At 26.0% G+C, this 16225-nt stretch overlaps 2 protein-coding genes across 3 annotated transcripts in view; one reads left to right on the top strand and one right to left on the bottom strand.

Moving 5' to 3' along the window:
- Positions 1-441: 441 nt before the first annotated feature.
- Positions 442-2153, bottom strand: LOC109601087 (cysteine-rich with EGF-like domain protein 2). The gene is made up of 4 exons (XM_020017305.2): positions 1864-2153; positions 1294-1813; positions 977-1210; positions 442-920 (listed from the first exon to the last, which is right to left on the bottom strand). Exons 1-4 carry the CDS (start codon positions 1999-2001, stop codon positions 694-696), a joined length of 1119 nt encoding a protein of 372 aa, XP_019872864.1. The 5' UTR covers positions 2002-2153; the 3' UTR covers positions 442-693.
- A 3510-nt stretch (positions 2154-5663) lies between these two features.
- Positions 5664-16225, top strand: part of LOC109596301 (E3 ubiquitin-protein ligase RNF220) — a 103731-nt gene continuing 93169 nt past the window's right edge. Inside the window, exons 1-4 of one of the 2 annotated variants that reach the window (XM_049970766.1) lie at positions 5664-5768; positions 8313-8419; positions 8839-9316; positions 9502-9531. In XM_049970766.1, the coding sequence (XP_049826723.1) occupies positions 8315-8419; positions 8839-9316; positions 9502-9531 (613 nt within the window). In that variant the 5' untranslated portion in view covers positions 5664-5768; positions 8313-8314. The remainder of the gene's footprint in view (positions 5769-8312; positions 8420-8838; positions 9317-9501; positions 9532-16225) is intronic. The other variant, XM_020011816.2, reaches the window with a different exon arrangement.

Here is a 16225-nt window from a genome sequence, read left to right on the forward strand (position 1 = left end):
AGGTATAATTAAATTTAATTCTATATATACATATATATATAACATAAATGCATTTATTCCATGTTCAACTCACTGTTTCCAACACTAGATATGTTCCTTTTAACACTGCTAAATTGATACTAATGTATCACCAGCGGCACGCCTGAAACCACTGTTTTAACTATAAGAATCGTGGCGATAAGTGTCGGTAGAATATATACACACACACACGCCCACCTTTGTTTTACATATTGAAATATTTTTAAAATCATTCAAAAAATGTCAGAGTTTGTATTTTTTAAATTAAAAATGGAAATTAATAAAGTTTTAAAAATATTTTAATATGTAAAGTACTCCTGAGTGTAAGTATGTCACAGGTTTCAAACAATTCGTTTTAAAATACCCAATTTTGTCATAAAATTATCCATTAGAAAATATATTAATACAATTTAAACAACTTAATGACATACATTTTTTTATTAACAATTGAAAAAATCACAATATTTCATACAAAACAAAAATGGATCACAATAGTTAATACCCATTTGAATTAAACTAAAAGATTGGGTGGATTCCACACTTGGATAAAACTGTTAAAATAAATAAGTGTTACAAGACATTTAAAAAAATAAATAAAAGTTCTCAGGGGGAAGATTAGATAGTAAACACTATGTATTTATTTGGTAGAACATTTTTTGGCTTGTATAAACCCGTTTAAGAAAATACCTTAGACAATTGATCTTGTAGAGCGTTTGCGTCAGGTGTTGGGGGAGTAGACAACATGTATTCAGACGCGTAAATATACGCAGCCACCGCCAATCCAATCACCCCCGATACCACGACATTCTTCTGGAATATTATGCAGGTCGCAATACATAAACCTGCATAAGTAATATACCTCGAGTACAAAACACGGTTCATTCTGCTCTCGTTTTCACTATCTGAAATGTGAGAATAAAATGAAATATTTCAGTGAAGGAAATGTTAGTTGTCATACCGACGCAGATGTTGTTTTGCTTTGTGTATCCACTGGCACATCTTAGGCACATATCTGGACCATCACCAGTGCATCCCAGACAGGCCCTATCACATTCCAAACATCGGTAACTGCCTTCGTTGTTGACGCAAAATTGCAGGGGACTGCAAGGTGACTTTTTGGCAGCGCATTCATTCAGATCTATACAACCCTTGCTCTCCTCCTGAATCCAACCAGCAGCACACTTTTTACAACCTGGAGACAACAACAAGGATGTTATATGTATTTATATTGACAAATGTACATGTCACCTAATTTTGTAGTTAAAAAACACATACCTATGGGTCCTGCTTTGGTGCATGGGCCATCACAAGCTTGATGACACTTGGAGCACAGAATCTTCTTCTCATCCTTGTAAGATTGGAAGTAGGTTTCAGCACACTCACCGCACATATCCCCAGCATAACCTGGTTGACACAGACAGGTGCCATTGCCTTTCCTTGTGCCAGCACCCCTGCATTTCCCGTTGTCAGAACATATTGTTCCTGGATACCCTGGACAAGGTGTGCAGTCCGGACCGTAGTGCAAGTCCGGACAGCATACTTTAAATACGTCAATACATAAATAACTAAACAGGTCTGGGTTGGATTCTTGTTTCTTGAACCACCACTCCTCCAACTCAGGGTCGTACTTCTCGATCAGCGAAAAACATTGGTCCTTGCCGTCGGTCACGTCGTGACAGAGCTTCTCCTGTATTTCAGTCAGTCTTAGTTCGCTGTTTCTGTACGGTTTCAGTTTCTCCTCTTCCCAGGCTGCGTCACCGCCTTCGAACTTACCCTTCTCAGTTCTTTGCATGCCCTACGAAAATACGGATGTGGTGTTAGCATTTACAACGGATAAGTTTGTACCTTTTTGAAGGAGTCCACGAATATTTTGCAGGCTTTGCATGGCCCCACCGTCGATTGTTTACTTTGTTCGCCGAAAACACCGAAGTCGTTTGAGGTTAGGAAAACAAAAAACAATAGTCCAGCTGTTCTCGGACGCATTTGAATCGGATTTGGTTGTTGAGGGTGGCGGAATGAAATGTTTAATTCACCAATTCGTAATGCTTAAACTAATTTCGAAATTTGCAACACATCAATATTGACATGTCCACAAGCCGTCAAACCTGCGCAACATTGGATAAATCGGTGCCTGGTAAATTATTTCCAGCCACTTGGCGGTAAACGTGGAATAATTGTATTGGTTTCTGCTTTATCTGATTTGTTAGCATACATAACACTAATGGTAAGTTAAGTTAATGTTAAACAATAAAATACTCATAGCAAAACATGATTTTTTACAAAATTATATGAAATTAATTAAATAACTAGATAATAGAGAAACTATGGTTATGGTTAATGGAATCACTTCTTCAATAAATCCTGTTGTTTATTAATGTTTACACGTGATTTATTTTCATAAATGACCATTCATTTGTAAATGACTTGATTTCAAAATTGATTGATGAAATTATTTATATAAACAAAAAATAATAATTGTTAAAATTTTCAGCGAATAAGGAAATTAATTTTTATATTTTATAAAAATCAATCACAAATATAAAATGGATGATCTAAATTAGAAATCTCACTAATTGTCTTAATTAGATGTTATGTATATTAAGAACTTAAATGTCAGACAGCTAGATGGCGCTGTCCCGTATTTTTGGATAGATACCTCCAATTACTTAAACAAGGAATTGGTTAGACTTCGAAATGGTAAATCCAATATATACAAATAGATGTCGCCACTATTTGAAACAATGCAGTGGCTAAATCCCAGCTTGTTAAGATTTTAGTTTCACGTATATTGGAATAGGTGGCGACCTTATATTTATTTTGAATTAATTTCTCATATTGGAAGTGTTTGAGGAGTAAATATCGATAAATGAAAGAATTTTGAGGAATTTTATATGGGCGTTGCTAATAGAATTTATAGTTGTATGTCATTTGTAAAATTATGCATATAATATGCACATGTATACATAATTATATTTAAACTATATTTTAATAATTTAATATTGCAGTACATAATTTATTTTAAACTGACATAATAGATTCTATATCTGATATTTTTCCTTCTTTTAATAATTAATTAATGAAATTAGTAAGGAAAAGAAAAAATAATTTACTTGCATATTTATTACTATATTTTTTAGTGAAGAATTATTATGAATGAAAAATGAAAAGTGAAATTGTTAAGAAAAAAAAAGTCATAATGTTGAATGATTGGTCTGTACACACAGTAGTGAACAGAGAAATAGCACAAAATTTAAAATTAAACATTATCTAATATATTTCATAAAAGGAGTTAGTCAAAATTTGTCCATTTAATATAAAAAAATTATTTCAATATTCTATAGGTTTTTTTGTTTTTTTTTTATCACATATATTAAGAATGGTGGAGGTACTACTTATGCACACATTATTTTGTTTTGATAGTCCAAAGAAATAGTTCATTCAAATATATTTACATTTTATGCCACTATTTAATAATACTCTTAATAGTAAGTACTTATTTTCAATAGGATTTATTTTATTTTATTGAATAACTCACTTTCATAAAGAAAGAAACATTGCACTCCAGAGAAAAGGGAAATGATAATTAACATGAAAAATCAAGGTTTAAATATTGCTGACGACACTAAAAGCTTAAGTTTTTCACGAAAAGTGGTTTATAACAAATGTGGAACAACATATTCAATTAAAAATACAATAAGAAAACGTCCTAATAAAAAATCGAATCCTTTTATAGACAGACAAGTTGGAATTAGTAAATATAATCCTTTCTTGTTTTTTAGACAAATAAAAAATGAATTAATTGAGTCATACAATATAAGTGTGTCTAGTAGAACAATCAGACGTCAACTGAATGAACAAAACTTTCAAGGATGTATTTCAGTAAAGAAATCATTGGTATCAAAAAAGAATATTCAAATAAAAATCAATTTTACAGAAAAATCCAAATAAGTTTGGACCCTAGATGCACTACAAAAATTTTAAAATATTGTGGAGGAAACGTTATTGTTTGGGATTCCTTTTCTTGCCCTGGTATAGGATCATTACAGATAATTATTGATTAATTGGACCGTTCCATGTATAGAGATGTCAAGAGAGATGTAATGGAACCATTTGCCAAATCAATTTATCAATTACACATATTCTTATGCTTGATCATGATCCGAAGAATGCATCCAAGTTGATTAATTGTCCAATCTAAATCCAACTGAAAACTTATGGAACGATTTGAAGTCTCCATTAAAACACCAAAAACCATCTAATTTAGATAAATTGTGGTTATTAATTGAAGAGTTTAATTTTAAATCATTTTCTGGAATTTATAACAAACAAAGGTTACCCAACAAAATATTAACAATTTTTTTAAGTCATGTATAAATTACTGAATGAATCTATATTTTTTAAATGTGTATTATTGACATATTGCCCATTTATTTTGTTTAAGATATAAATTAAGTAGAAATTATTTTGATTTAGGTACAAAAAGAGTAAAAGTAGAAAAATGGAGTGTAAATACCTTAAATAAAATATTTTGATTGCATTTAATTAGATAGTATAAATAGTAAATAATGTGTGCCATTTATTTGACCACCACTGTATATTTAATAGATTAATAAAATTGTATTTTTGAACCAACTTACTAAAATTATTTAAATTCTAATAATTTTATAACGCATCCACTATTTTTACATTTTATGAGCGTTGCTATGTTTTAATATAAATGTAATATTTCCTCAAATTTCTCAGATACAAGAATAGAGAACATTTTTTAACATTTGTCACAAGTTTGAACGGAGTGTAAATTTTATAGTAAAATATTCAAATAGGTTGCAAATGAACGAAAAAGAAGCTAAAACTTCTTCAACAGATAAATTGATGCAACTTTTCAAAATGTTTTGAAAACTATCAATATTAAAAAGTTTTAAAAGAACTGCTCGTTGTAAAAGACAAATGTTCATTAATAATAATAATAATAATAATAGTAATAGTAATAAATACAGACAATTAGATACTAAATTAACTCTTTATTATTCAAAGATGTTTTGTTGTTGTTTAAGCAATTAACAGTACATAGTGGAGATTTACCAGACAAAAAACTAGCCAGTTAACTGTGTAGGTACCATAATGGCACCACTCCTAGACTGCAATCATAGACTTACAGGAGCAATTGAACACGAAATTAAGTTATACGTAAGTTAATTATCGTAATAAGGTGTGTGTTAAATAAACGAAAGAATATATTAACTCGATGCAAGCATCTAATTAGATGAATTTATTAAGTCATAACGACGTGCAATAAATCAATAAGACAAATGGATTTCAATATGTATGGAAATAATTGCAAATAATTACACCAACGACAACGAAAAAAAAAAATATATATATATGTATATATATTTATTAAAATTCCACAAGGCAATTTCAAGTAATTTAACTCGTACAGCCGGGCAATTGTTATGAAAACAGATAAATTACGAGACGTTTAAAACTAAATTAATTTTATGATTATAGGTTGAAATACACACACACACACACACACATGCACACACCTTCTTTCTTGGACCCAGAGCCTGGGAAAGGGGCGTCGCTTCGACTGGAAAAGCACGTGGACCGCAACGATGGTGGGGGAAAACGTGGCGAAATCTGGAGTGGGGCGACAAATGTTGTCAGTTCGAATTCGGTCTTCGTGTCGTATACATTTGCTGCGCGTTTGCCCGCTAAATACGAAAAATACGATCACTGAACCAACCAAGGTACGATCTGTTGTGATTTGTGTTATTTTTTTGCAAGAGTACGATTTTACTTACGGTTTCTGTACTTTTTATATGTAATTTTTTGGGGGTGGGACTTTGGGGATGCATTGTTTATTCTAGTGTTTCGACGTTCTTTTCTTTCTGTTTGGCAAGGTATATTTTTTGTTTATTTTATTTTCTGGTAGTTTTTAAACTATTTTATTTTTTATATTTAGTATTTAATAATTATTCATCATAAAGAAATATTTAAATTTATATAAATTTAAAAAGAATTGTTCCATCATAATATTGGAAATAAAAATAGGATAATATTTTAAATAAATCTTTAAATATTTTTAATAAATCTGTAAAGTATCATAATTCTTTTGAATAATGTTTAAAGTTGGAATATATCATTCTAAAAAACTAATCTAAATATCAAAATAAATAAATAAAAAATATTTATATAAAACATATTTTATGAAATAAAAAGCTTTTTATAATAAATTTAACTTCTGTAATTTTTATAAGATATTTTATCTGAATATAATAAATATGTTATATCTTTTAATTCTGAAATATCTAAATATTTGTAATTAAAATTTATAAAAAAGATATATTATTACATTATATACTTAATTACAAAATAATTTTGAGATAAACAGTTCTAAAATATATTTTGATATTTTTGTAAATTATTTTATCTTAATATAATAAATAATTTTATCTTCAAGAAAAATTGTTTTACAAAGTTTTAAATATTATTTGAACTTCAAAATAATGGAAATAAAAATGTATTTTTCAAAATAAAACTCAAAAATTTTATAAAAATTGGTAAAAATAATATTTATGATAGGAAGTTTTAATTCTAAAAAAATTAAAATATCTGCCATTAAAAATTATGAGAAAAATATATTATTCTCTTTTATACTAATTACAAAATATTTTATAAATTTTAAAATAATTTATATTTATCAAAATATTGGAAATAAAAATGTATTTTTCAAAATAAAACTCTGTTAATTCTAAAAGTTAAAATATCTGCCATTAAAAATTATAAGAAAAATATATTATTCTTTTTTATACTAATTAGAAAAATATTTTATAAATATGGTATTTTATAAAAGCAGTTTTCAAATATTTATTTGAAATTGTGATATTTTTATAAATTATTTTTATCTGAATATAATAAATAATTTTATATTCAAGAAAAATAGTTTTAGAATGTTTTAAATATTATTTGTGCTTAAAATTTTATTATTTAATTTTGAAATAATTTATATTCATCAAAATATTGCAAATAAAAGTGTATTTTTCAAAATAAAACTCTGAAATATTTTATAATAATTGATTAAAATAATATTTATGACAGGAACTGTTAATTATAAAAAAATCGAAATATCTGCCATTAAAAATTATAAGAAAAATATATTATTCCCTTTTATACTAATTACACAATATTTTATAAATGTGGAACTTAAAAAAGCAGTTTTGAAATATTTTTTGAAGCTGTGATATTTTTAAATTATTTTTGTCTGGATATAATAAATAATTTTATCATCAAGAAAAAAACTATCACAAAAAAATTGTTTTACAACGCTTTAGATATTATTTGAGCTTAAAATTTTATTATTTAATTTTTAAATAATTTATATTCATCAAAATATTGCAAATAAAAGTGTAATTTTCAAAATAAAACTCTGAAATATTTTATAATAATTGGTTACAATAATATTTATGATAGGAACTTTTAATTCTAAAAAAATCGAGATATCTGCCATTAAAAATTATGTGAAAAATATATTAATCTCTTTTGTACTAGTTACAAAGTAATCTATAAATATGAAATTTTAAAAAAGCAGTTTTAAAATATTTTTTTGAAGCTGTGATATTTTTATAAATTATTTTTATCTAAATGTAACAAATAATTTTATCTTCAAGCAAAAAACTATTGAAGAAAAATTCTTTTTCAACGTTTTAAATATTATTTGAGCTTAAAATTTTTGTTATTTAATTTTTAAATAATTTATATTCATCAAAATATTGGAAATAAAAATGTATATTTTAAAACAAAACTCTGAAATATTTTATAATAATTGGTTAAAATAATATTTATGATAGGAACTTTTAATTCTAAAAAAATCGAAATATCTGCCATTAAAAATTATGAGAAAAATGTATACGAATTACGAAATATTTTATAAATATGGGATTAAAAAACACACTTTTAAAATATTTTTTTGATGCCGTCATATTTTTATAGATTAATTTTATCTAAATATAATAAATAATTTTATATTTAAGCAGAAAACTATTAAAAAATATTAATAAAAACCAGTTTAAATTACATTTTTTTTTAATTTTGTGATATTTTTGTAAATTATTTTATTTGAATATAATAAATAATTTTGTCTGAATATAAGTAAAATTCTCTTTTTTAATGTTTTAATTTTTAAGTCTTTATTATTGGACATATAAAAAACTTTTGTAATGAACTTGTAAAAATATTTTGTTCCCCGTCGGATAATTTTGGTGTTTCAGTTTTAAATAATCCGTTTTTCTCAGGAATGGAAAATTCGGCCTATGTGCCCAATTCGGGGCATTTAAATTCCCCGGCCTTGGTGGTGTTTTCTCAAGCCGGTGGTCTACTTCAGCGTCCCTTCAACCCTCAGGTTAGTACCGTCAATTAATCACACAAAACGAAACATTAAAAAGTCATTGAAATTGACCCCCTAATTTGGACAATGACTTGGAATGATCAATTGGACTCGGTTTAAAAAAAAAATAATTTAATTGAGCAAACCAGTCTGAGTGTAAAAATATTTGTTAGTTTAATTAAGCATTTTTAATAATGATTGCGCATTTAAAATGTCACGGGGATGCGTTTCATGATTTACACAAATTGTGTTTTATTAAACATTGTAATCTCAGAGTCGTTATTCTTAAACATCCTATTGTTTACACAAGTGACAAATGTCTATATCGGTGTACGTCTATAAAAACTACTTTGTAACACGTCCTTACAGCAGCAGTTAATTTAATCAGTAGGCACGTCGAAAATCGGTTTTCCAAGTCAGCTCTTGTGTTCCAGTTCGCCATGTCGGAGGCGTCGAAGGAGCTGCACCGACCGTTCACGGCCTCCAGCTTCGGCCTCCGCCACATGGAGGCGTACGGCGGCATCCCGGCCCACATCCTGAACCACCTTCAACCCCAATTCCTCCATCCGGGCCTCTCCCTGGGCTCGGGCGCCTTCCGTCCCCTGGCCGACCTGAAGTCCTTCCCGTCGCCTTCCGCCTTCACGCCGCCCAAGTGTCTGAAGATCGAGACCAACAGCGACGTCCACTCGAGCCACAGCCACGGCATATTCTCGCCGTCGGAAGAACGGATTTTGGGCCCGAGTCCCAGGACCGATTCCTGTTCGCCGGCCAGCGCCTCCATGTCGCCGCAGCCGCAGACGGCGGTCAAGGAGGAAAGTCTGGACGCCCAGATGTCGGAGGACGGCGAGGCCCACGGCGCGGCCCACGACAACGACTCGCCCGGCATCCACGAGGAGAACCGGAGCTTTAGAAGTAAGTAGGATGCGGTGTGGCGATTGGTGATCCAAGTAGATTATTGTGTGGAAATTCCGTAATTGCAGTCCTTCCGACGGTATGTAAGTTAGTTTGGTGACGTGGCATTTCTCCACAAGGATCTGATAGTGTGAAAGTGGCGAAATTGTATGGTGGGTTGTTGTTAATATGTCGAATGTTTTCAGGATATCATGATGACAGTAGAAAATTTTTACGTAAGTTTCATTTCTTATAATACATAATCCTAACAAGTCTATTACGACAGCTTTCTTGAACTTTACTATTACCAGCACTAACTGTATATAAATTCTTTGGCCTTGTCTTATTAATTCATTAATATTAAACACACGTACACGTAAAAAAGGCGGCGCAAATTTGTTATGGTGGGAAACAGTTTTTTTTTGTAATAATATCTGAAAAAAATAAGGAATCATTATTGTAAGATAATATTACAACAATACAATCTTTAAATTGGCACAAAATGCATCAACATGGATATTTAAAACAGGTTTTTCTGATATAAAAAATACCAGGGGGTCGTAAAATGTTCCCCCTTTGGTACTTTTTGAATGGAATAAGTTATCGACCACGAATAAAAATTATGTATAACGTTTTCGGTCTAATTATGTTTAGCCATAAAGTTGATATCATATTGATATTTATTAATGAAAATGAATGATCTTGTAATACCTCATTTGAAAGGCACTTTTTTGTCTTCTGTTGAATGCTATTTTGGTGGTTAAAATCGACAGCTAGTTATCAGCGACTCATTTAATGTGTTAGATAAATTACAAGAAAAATTATTCTTGTTAGTTTAGTTATTACTAAAATTCGATATTCTTTCAAAAAGTAGGTATTGTGGTTAATATTTATGCAGTAGAAGGCAGTTTTAGTATCTGGTTTACTTCTGAAATGTTGGTTGTGCTTACAAAAGTAATCAGGAGAATTTTTTTACAACCTCACTATATATATTATAAAAATTATTAACATCTAAATGTTTGTATTTCCATGATCAATGATGAAATTAAAAAAACAACCCTTAAAATATATATTTAATAAACTAAAAAACTAAACTAAACAATTTTAACTTATTTTCTATAATTTACAAAATTAATAAAATTAAAATATTTTCAAATTATTTACTATAAAAAGTAGGATATTCTAAATTATTTAACATACTTTTCTGATTTAAAAATTAGTAAAATTAAAATATTTTTCAATTCCATTATAAAAATAATTTTGTTTTATAATTTAGATTTTAATTTATTAAAAATACACGATCAAAAAATATTTCTGTCCTAAAAATACGTTCATAAATATTGTAATTAAAAGTACATCAGATTAAAAATAATAATTGTTTAACTATTTTGTAATGTTTTAAATCCTTTTGAAAAAGGATTAAAGAGATGAACTTTTAACTGTTTAATTGTAAAAAAAATTAATAAATCTATTGAAAATAATAAAAAATAAATAAATTTTATTACAAAGTTTATTCTATAATTATATCTTAAAAATGCCTTTAAATTAACATTTTGCACATTTTAAATCTTATTAATAAGATTATGGACAACCAAATATGGAATGAGAAGCAAAAATTCAAATTAATTATTTTTTTAATCGGTTCGATATATCACAAATTGTGAAATGTCTTAAAAAGGAAATAACAGCAACAAATTAAATATTTTTGAGTATATTGTTAAAAGAAATGAATAAGTAAAGATTAAAATTACAAATAGAATTAAATTAAAAATTTCTTAATATTATAAATGTCTGACACCTTATTGACAATTAATTAGAAACAAAACTATTAAAAGTGCTTAATTATCAACTATGTTGAGTATCAATTATACATTTATACTTACGACCTGAAATTAATTCATATATTTCAATTTTTGAACAAAAATAGTTTAAAATGCATAAACAACATCAAATTATATATTTTTGAGTATAACAAAGAAAGAAGTTTCTGTTGTTAAAAAATTGAATAAGGAAAGATTCAAATTATAGATAATAAAATTTTAAAATTTGTTTAATTTCATAATTTTTTTACTCCTTTTGAACTATTAAATAGTAACAAAACTGTTAAAGTGCTTAATTATAAACTATATTCAGTATACATTCTATATTTTTACTTAGAGCCTGAAATTAATTCATATATTCTAATTTTTGGAAACAAAAACTTATTTTAAAGTGAAGTAACAACATCTTATTATATAATTTAGAGTATAACAAAGAATTTATAGTTTATATTATTAAAAAAAAAAAATAATAAAGAAATATACAAATTAAAAACAGAATTGTATTTAGAAAAATTTATTATTATAATTTTTTGACTCCGTATTGACAATTAAATATTAACAAAACTATTAAAAGTGCTTAATTATATGCTACATTGAAAATAAATTCTATATTTTTACTTAGGGCTTGAAATTAATTCATAAATTTCAAATTTTGGAAAGAAAATAACTTTAAAGTGGATTAACAACATCAAATCATATAATTAAGAATTTAACAAATAATTTATAGTTTATATTGTCAAAAAAAATAATAATAATAAGGAAAGATTACAAACAGAATTGTATTAAAAGATTTTTAATGTTATAATTTTTTGATTCCTTATTGATAAATTAAATAGTAAACTTTTATGTGCTTAATTATAAACTAATTGAATATAAAATCCATATTTTTACTTAAATTAATTCATGTATTTCAATTTAATCATCATCATGTAATCTAATTAGATATAATAAATAAATTTGTATTATATTTTATTTAAAAAAATGAATAATAATTAAAATTATAAATAATAATTATATTATCAATGTTATCAACTTTTGGCTTTTTAATGACAATTAATTAATTACAATATATATTCAGTATAAATTTTGTAGTTTTACATAGACCTGAAATTAATTCATATATTTCATTAAAAAAATACTAATTATAAATGTTACTGAGAAGTGCCTGTAATGTATACTTATTAATTGTGGTAATGTAATTTCAGAAAAGTAAAGTTTAACAAAAAATTAATTTTTAGCTATAATTTTCCTTTCTTCGGTGTTTAAAAATTAAAAGAAATTAAAATAATTAAGCCTTAAATATATCTAATTAATTCATAAAATATTTCTTGATATATATGACAATTAAAATATTATTTAAAAAGTTTAATAACAAATTATTTAACAGGATTTTATAATAAATTAAAATAAAATCGAGTTTTGTTCATATTTTCGTATCTATGGTTTTAAATTTAAAAAATTATAGGTTAACAATATCTTCAATAAATCAAAATTAATCAATTTTTCAATTTAGTAGATTATTAAAATTTGTGAAATAGCATTAATCGAATAAACGAATTAGGAGGACTAAACTAAAAAAAATGTTTTTCAGTTATGGTTCTATTAAAAATTAAAAATTAGGAGAAATAAAATTATCATTTAGTTTAGAATAATAATATAAAAATAAAAAATACATAACACTATAATTAATTTTCTATTATTTTATATTAATCTTAACACAATTAAACCATTAAAGTATTTTTTTAATACTAAATATTTATTAAACTTGGTGTAATTTATTTTATTATTGTTTATTACTTTTTATAGTTTAAATTATTATCCTTAATCTTAGCATTCTAATATCCTTAAAATAATAATAATAATAATAATAATTCGCATATTACTGCTATAATCCTTAATAAGTTTAGATAATAATCTTTAATCCTAGCATATTATTTTTATTTAAACAATTCATATATTATTCTATTTTTGTTATTCATATTTCTTGAAAATTGCTTAATTTCTCAATAATTAAAATCTTACTCAAAAACATACTGATTTTGAATAATTTGTCAGAGAACTAATTTAAAATAATAATCAATTCAACAAATATTTAATTAATTAAATAATTTATTTGCTTAAACATTAAAGCGTTCTTATTATTAAATTAAATTCACCAAGTCATCATTTTTGATTCAGACCCACAATACATATTTATAAAAACCAGCCACTTGAACAAAATACCAGTCCTCATCCGCAACAGGAGAAAAAAGGGGTAGTAATTCATACTTTCCCTGAACTTTTCCACAAACATATTTAAACCGCCGTGTTTTATAGTATTCATCAATCACCCGGTATAATGCATACAGGAAAACGGAAGTATTTTTATGGTTTAGCAGTTCTTCCTTCCGAAGGATATATGACTCTCATTTCGAATCAATTGCCTCCGTGTCTGAGGGGGATGTATTTCGGTGCGGGGGCCACGCGATCCTTGAATGGAAATCATTCTCGCAATTAATGACGATTCAAATTAAAAACGTTTTCAAGACCTGTTATTGGATTGGCGTTAATAAAATAATTCGTATAAATCAATCGGGTTATTTATTTTTTTGTCCGGGCACGTTTAATAAAGCCTATCGATGACTTTCTTTTTAATAATATCCCGACCGGGTTTTGATTGGTGGTGGATGTGACCACGCATTTTGCTAATTTGCGGCCGCCAAACGGCGCAATAAATTTATATAAATTCGATGGAAAAATAATATAGTTTTAAAATGTATTGATATTTTGTGTAAATTAAAATAACCAATTCGCGGTCGGTGCTTAAATACCGTGTATTTATACTATAATGCTTGACAAATGTATTTATCGCAAAATTTGTTAATTGACGATTATATCAATTTTTGGCCTTGTCCAAACAGAGGGGATTTTTCAAACAAACTATTTTAAAATACAATTGATATCGGCGTAAATGTTTGTTTATAGTAAATATGCTTTGCCGACAAAATTCAATAATTCTTTATACGGAGATAACTGTCATCATAGTTATAAAACAATTTCACGCGATTCGTTCGCTAAAATAAATTTTCGACGCGTTCGTGTGGGACAATATTTCTGGAGATTACACGTCCCATAATCAACGCCGTTTACTGAATTACCTTCACAACATTAAAGGGATTAGAAGGAGCAACACATCATAACACCCTTGTGCCAAAACTTCCTAACTGATTTTAATGTTGTAATTAATCGTATTTGAGTGTATTTGGGTTATTTGTGTTAACTACACGTTCTATTCAATTAGCCAAATTAAATTAACGTAACTTTAAATTTATTACAAATTGTAAATAGAATCATTATGAAACTTAAATTAGCCCAATAGTGCTAAGAAATCAGTATTTATTTTTAGCACTTTAACACAATTAAACAACTTTTATATTATTTTATTGTTGTTATTTATATTTTTTAAAAAATGGGTAGAACTACAACAATAAAATTTATTTAAATATAGGACTAATTTTTTACAATAAACAAAATACTTTAATAACTTTAAAACAATTTAACAATGTATGGATTAAAGTCATTTAAATATAAGATAATTTTCTGGTAAATGTTTGTATTTTGTTATTAAACTTTTGTCATATAAAAAAAGTATTGTCTTTAATTTTAGCACTTTAGCCTAATAGTGCTAAGACGTCAATTGTAACAACTTTTTATGTCACTTTTTGGTATTTATAATTTTTTAAAAAGTGGTTAGCACTACAACAATCAAATTTATTTAAATAAGACTAATTTTTTACAACAAATAAAATATTTTAATATATTTAAAACAAGTTTTAAATTTAGATTATTCTATAGTTGGCATTCATATTTCTTAAAAAATGCTTAACACTACAATTAAAATAATTTAAATATAACTTAATTTTCTGGTAAATGTTTGTGTATTTTATTATCAAACTTTGGTTATATAAAAAAATATATTATTGTCTTTAATTTTAACACTTAACACAATTAAACGACTTATATATAATTTTATTGTGGGTATTTATATTTTTTATGAAACAATAATTAAATTTATTTAAGTCTGACTAATTTTTTATATTACCAAAATACTTTTATAACTTTAAAACTGTTTAACAATTTATAGATTATTCTATTGTTGACATCCATATTTTTTTAATGATACTTAAATTAGCCCAATAGTGCTAAGAAAACAATTGTAATAACTTTTTATGTCACTTTTTGGTATTTATAATTTTTAAAAACTGGTTAGCACTATAACAATCAAATTTATTTAAATATAAGACTTTTACAACAAATACAATATTTTAATAGCCTTAAAACAATTTAATAATATATAGATTATTCTATAGTTGGGATTCATATTTCTTAAAAAATGCTTAACACTACAACAATTAAAATCATTTAAACATAAGAATTTTCTGGTAAATGTTTGTATATTTATTATTAAACTTTGTCATATAAAAAAATACCTTATTGTCTTTAATTTTAGTACTTTAACGCAATTAAACGACTTATATATTATTTTATTGTTGGTACTTATATTTTTTATAAAATGGTTAGCACAGTTAAATTTATTTAAGTATGGCTAATTTTTTACTTTACCAAAATACTTTTATAACTTTAAAACTATTCAACAATTTATTCTATTGTTAACATCCATATTTTTTTAATGAAACTTAAATTAGCACTATAGTGGTAAGAAGTTAATTGTAATAACTTTTTTGTCACTTTTTGTCACTATTTATATTTATAAAATAATAATAATATTAAATTTAAACGATTTATAGATTACTCTGTTGTTGATATTCATATTTCTTAAAAAATGCTTAACGTTACAACAATTAAAATAATTTAAATATAACTTAATTTTCTGGTAAATGTTTGTGTAATTATTATTGAACTTTTGTTATATAAAAAAATAACTTATTGTCTTTAATTTTAGCACTTTAACGCATTTAAACGACTTATATATTATTTTATTGTTGGTATTTATATTTTTTATAAAATGGTTAGCACTACAACAATTAAATTTATTTAAGTATGGCTAATTTTTTACATTACCAAAATACTTTTATAACTTTAAAACTATTTAACAATTTATTCAACTGTT

Source organism: Aethina tumida, chromosome 1 (genome assembly GCF_024364675.1).
Source record: "Aethina tumida isolate Nest 87 chromosome 1, icAetTumi1.1, whole genome shotgun sequence".
In the NCBI taxonomy this organism is placed as follows: domain Eukaryota; kingdom Metazoa; phylum Arthropoda; class Insecta; order Coleoptera; family Nitidulidae; genus Aethina; species Aethina tumida.

Excerpts from the sequence above, each read along its gene's own strand:
- LOC109601087 (XM_020017305.2), bottom strand. The coding sequence starts at position 2,001 with ATGCGTCCGAGAACAGCTGGACTATTGTTTTTTGTTTTCCTAACCTCA. Across the intron at positions 1,814-1,863 it reads TCGTGGACTCCTTCAAAAAG|GGCATGCAAAGAACTGAGAA; the intron begins GTACAAACTTAT and ends GTATTTTCGTAG. Across the intron at positions 921-976 it reads GCAAAACAACATCTGCGTCG|ATAGTGAAAACGAGAGCAGA; the intron begins GTATGACAACTA and ends CTCACATTTCAG.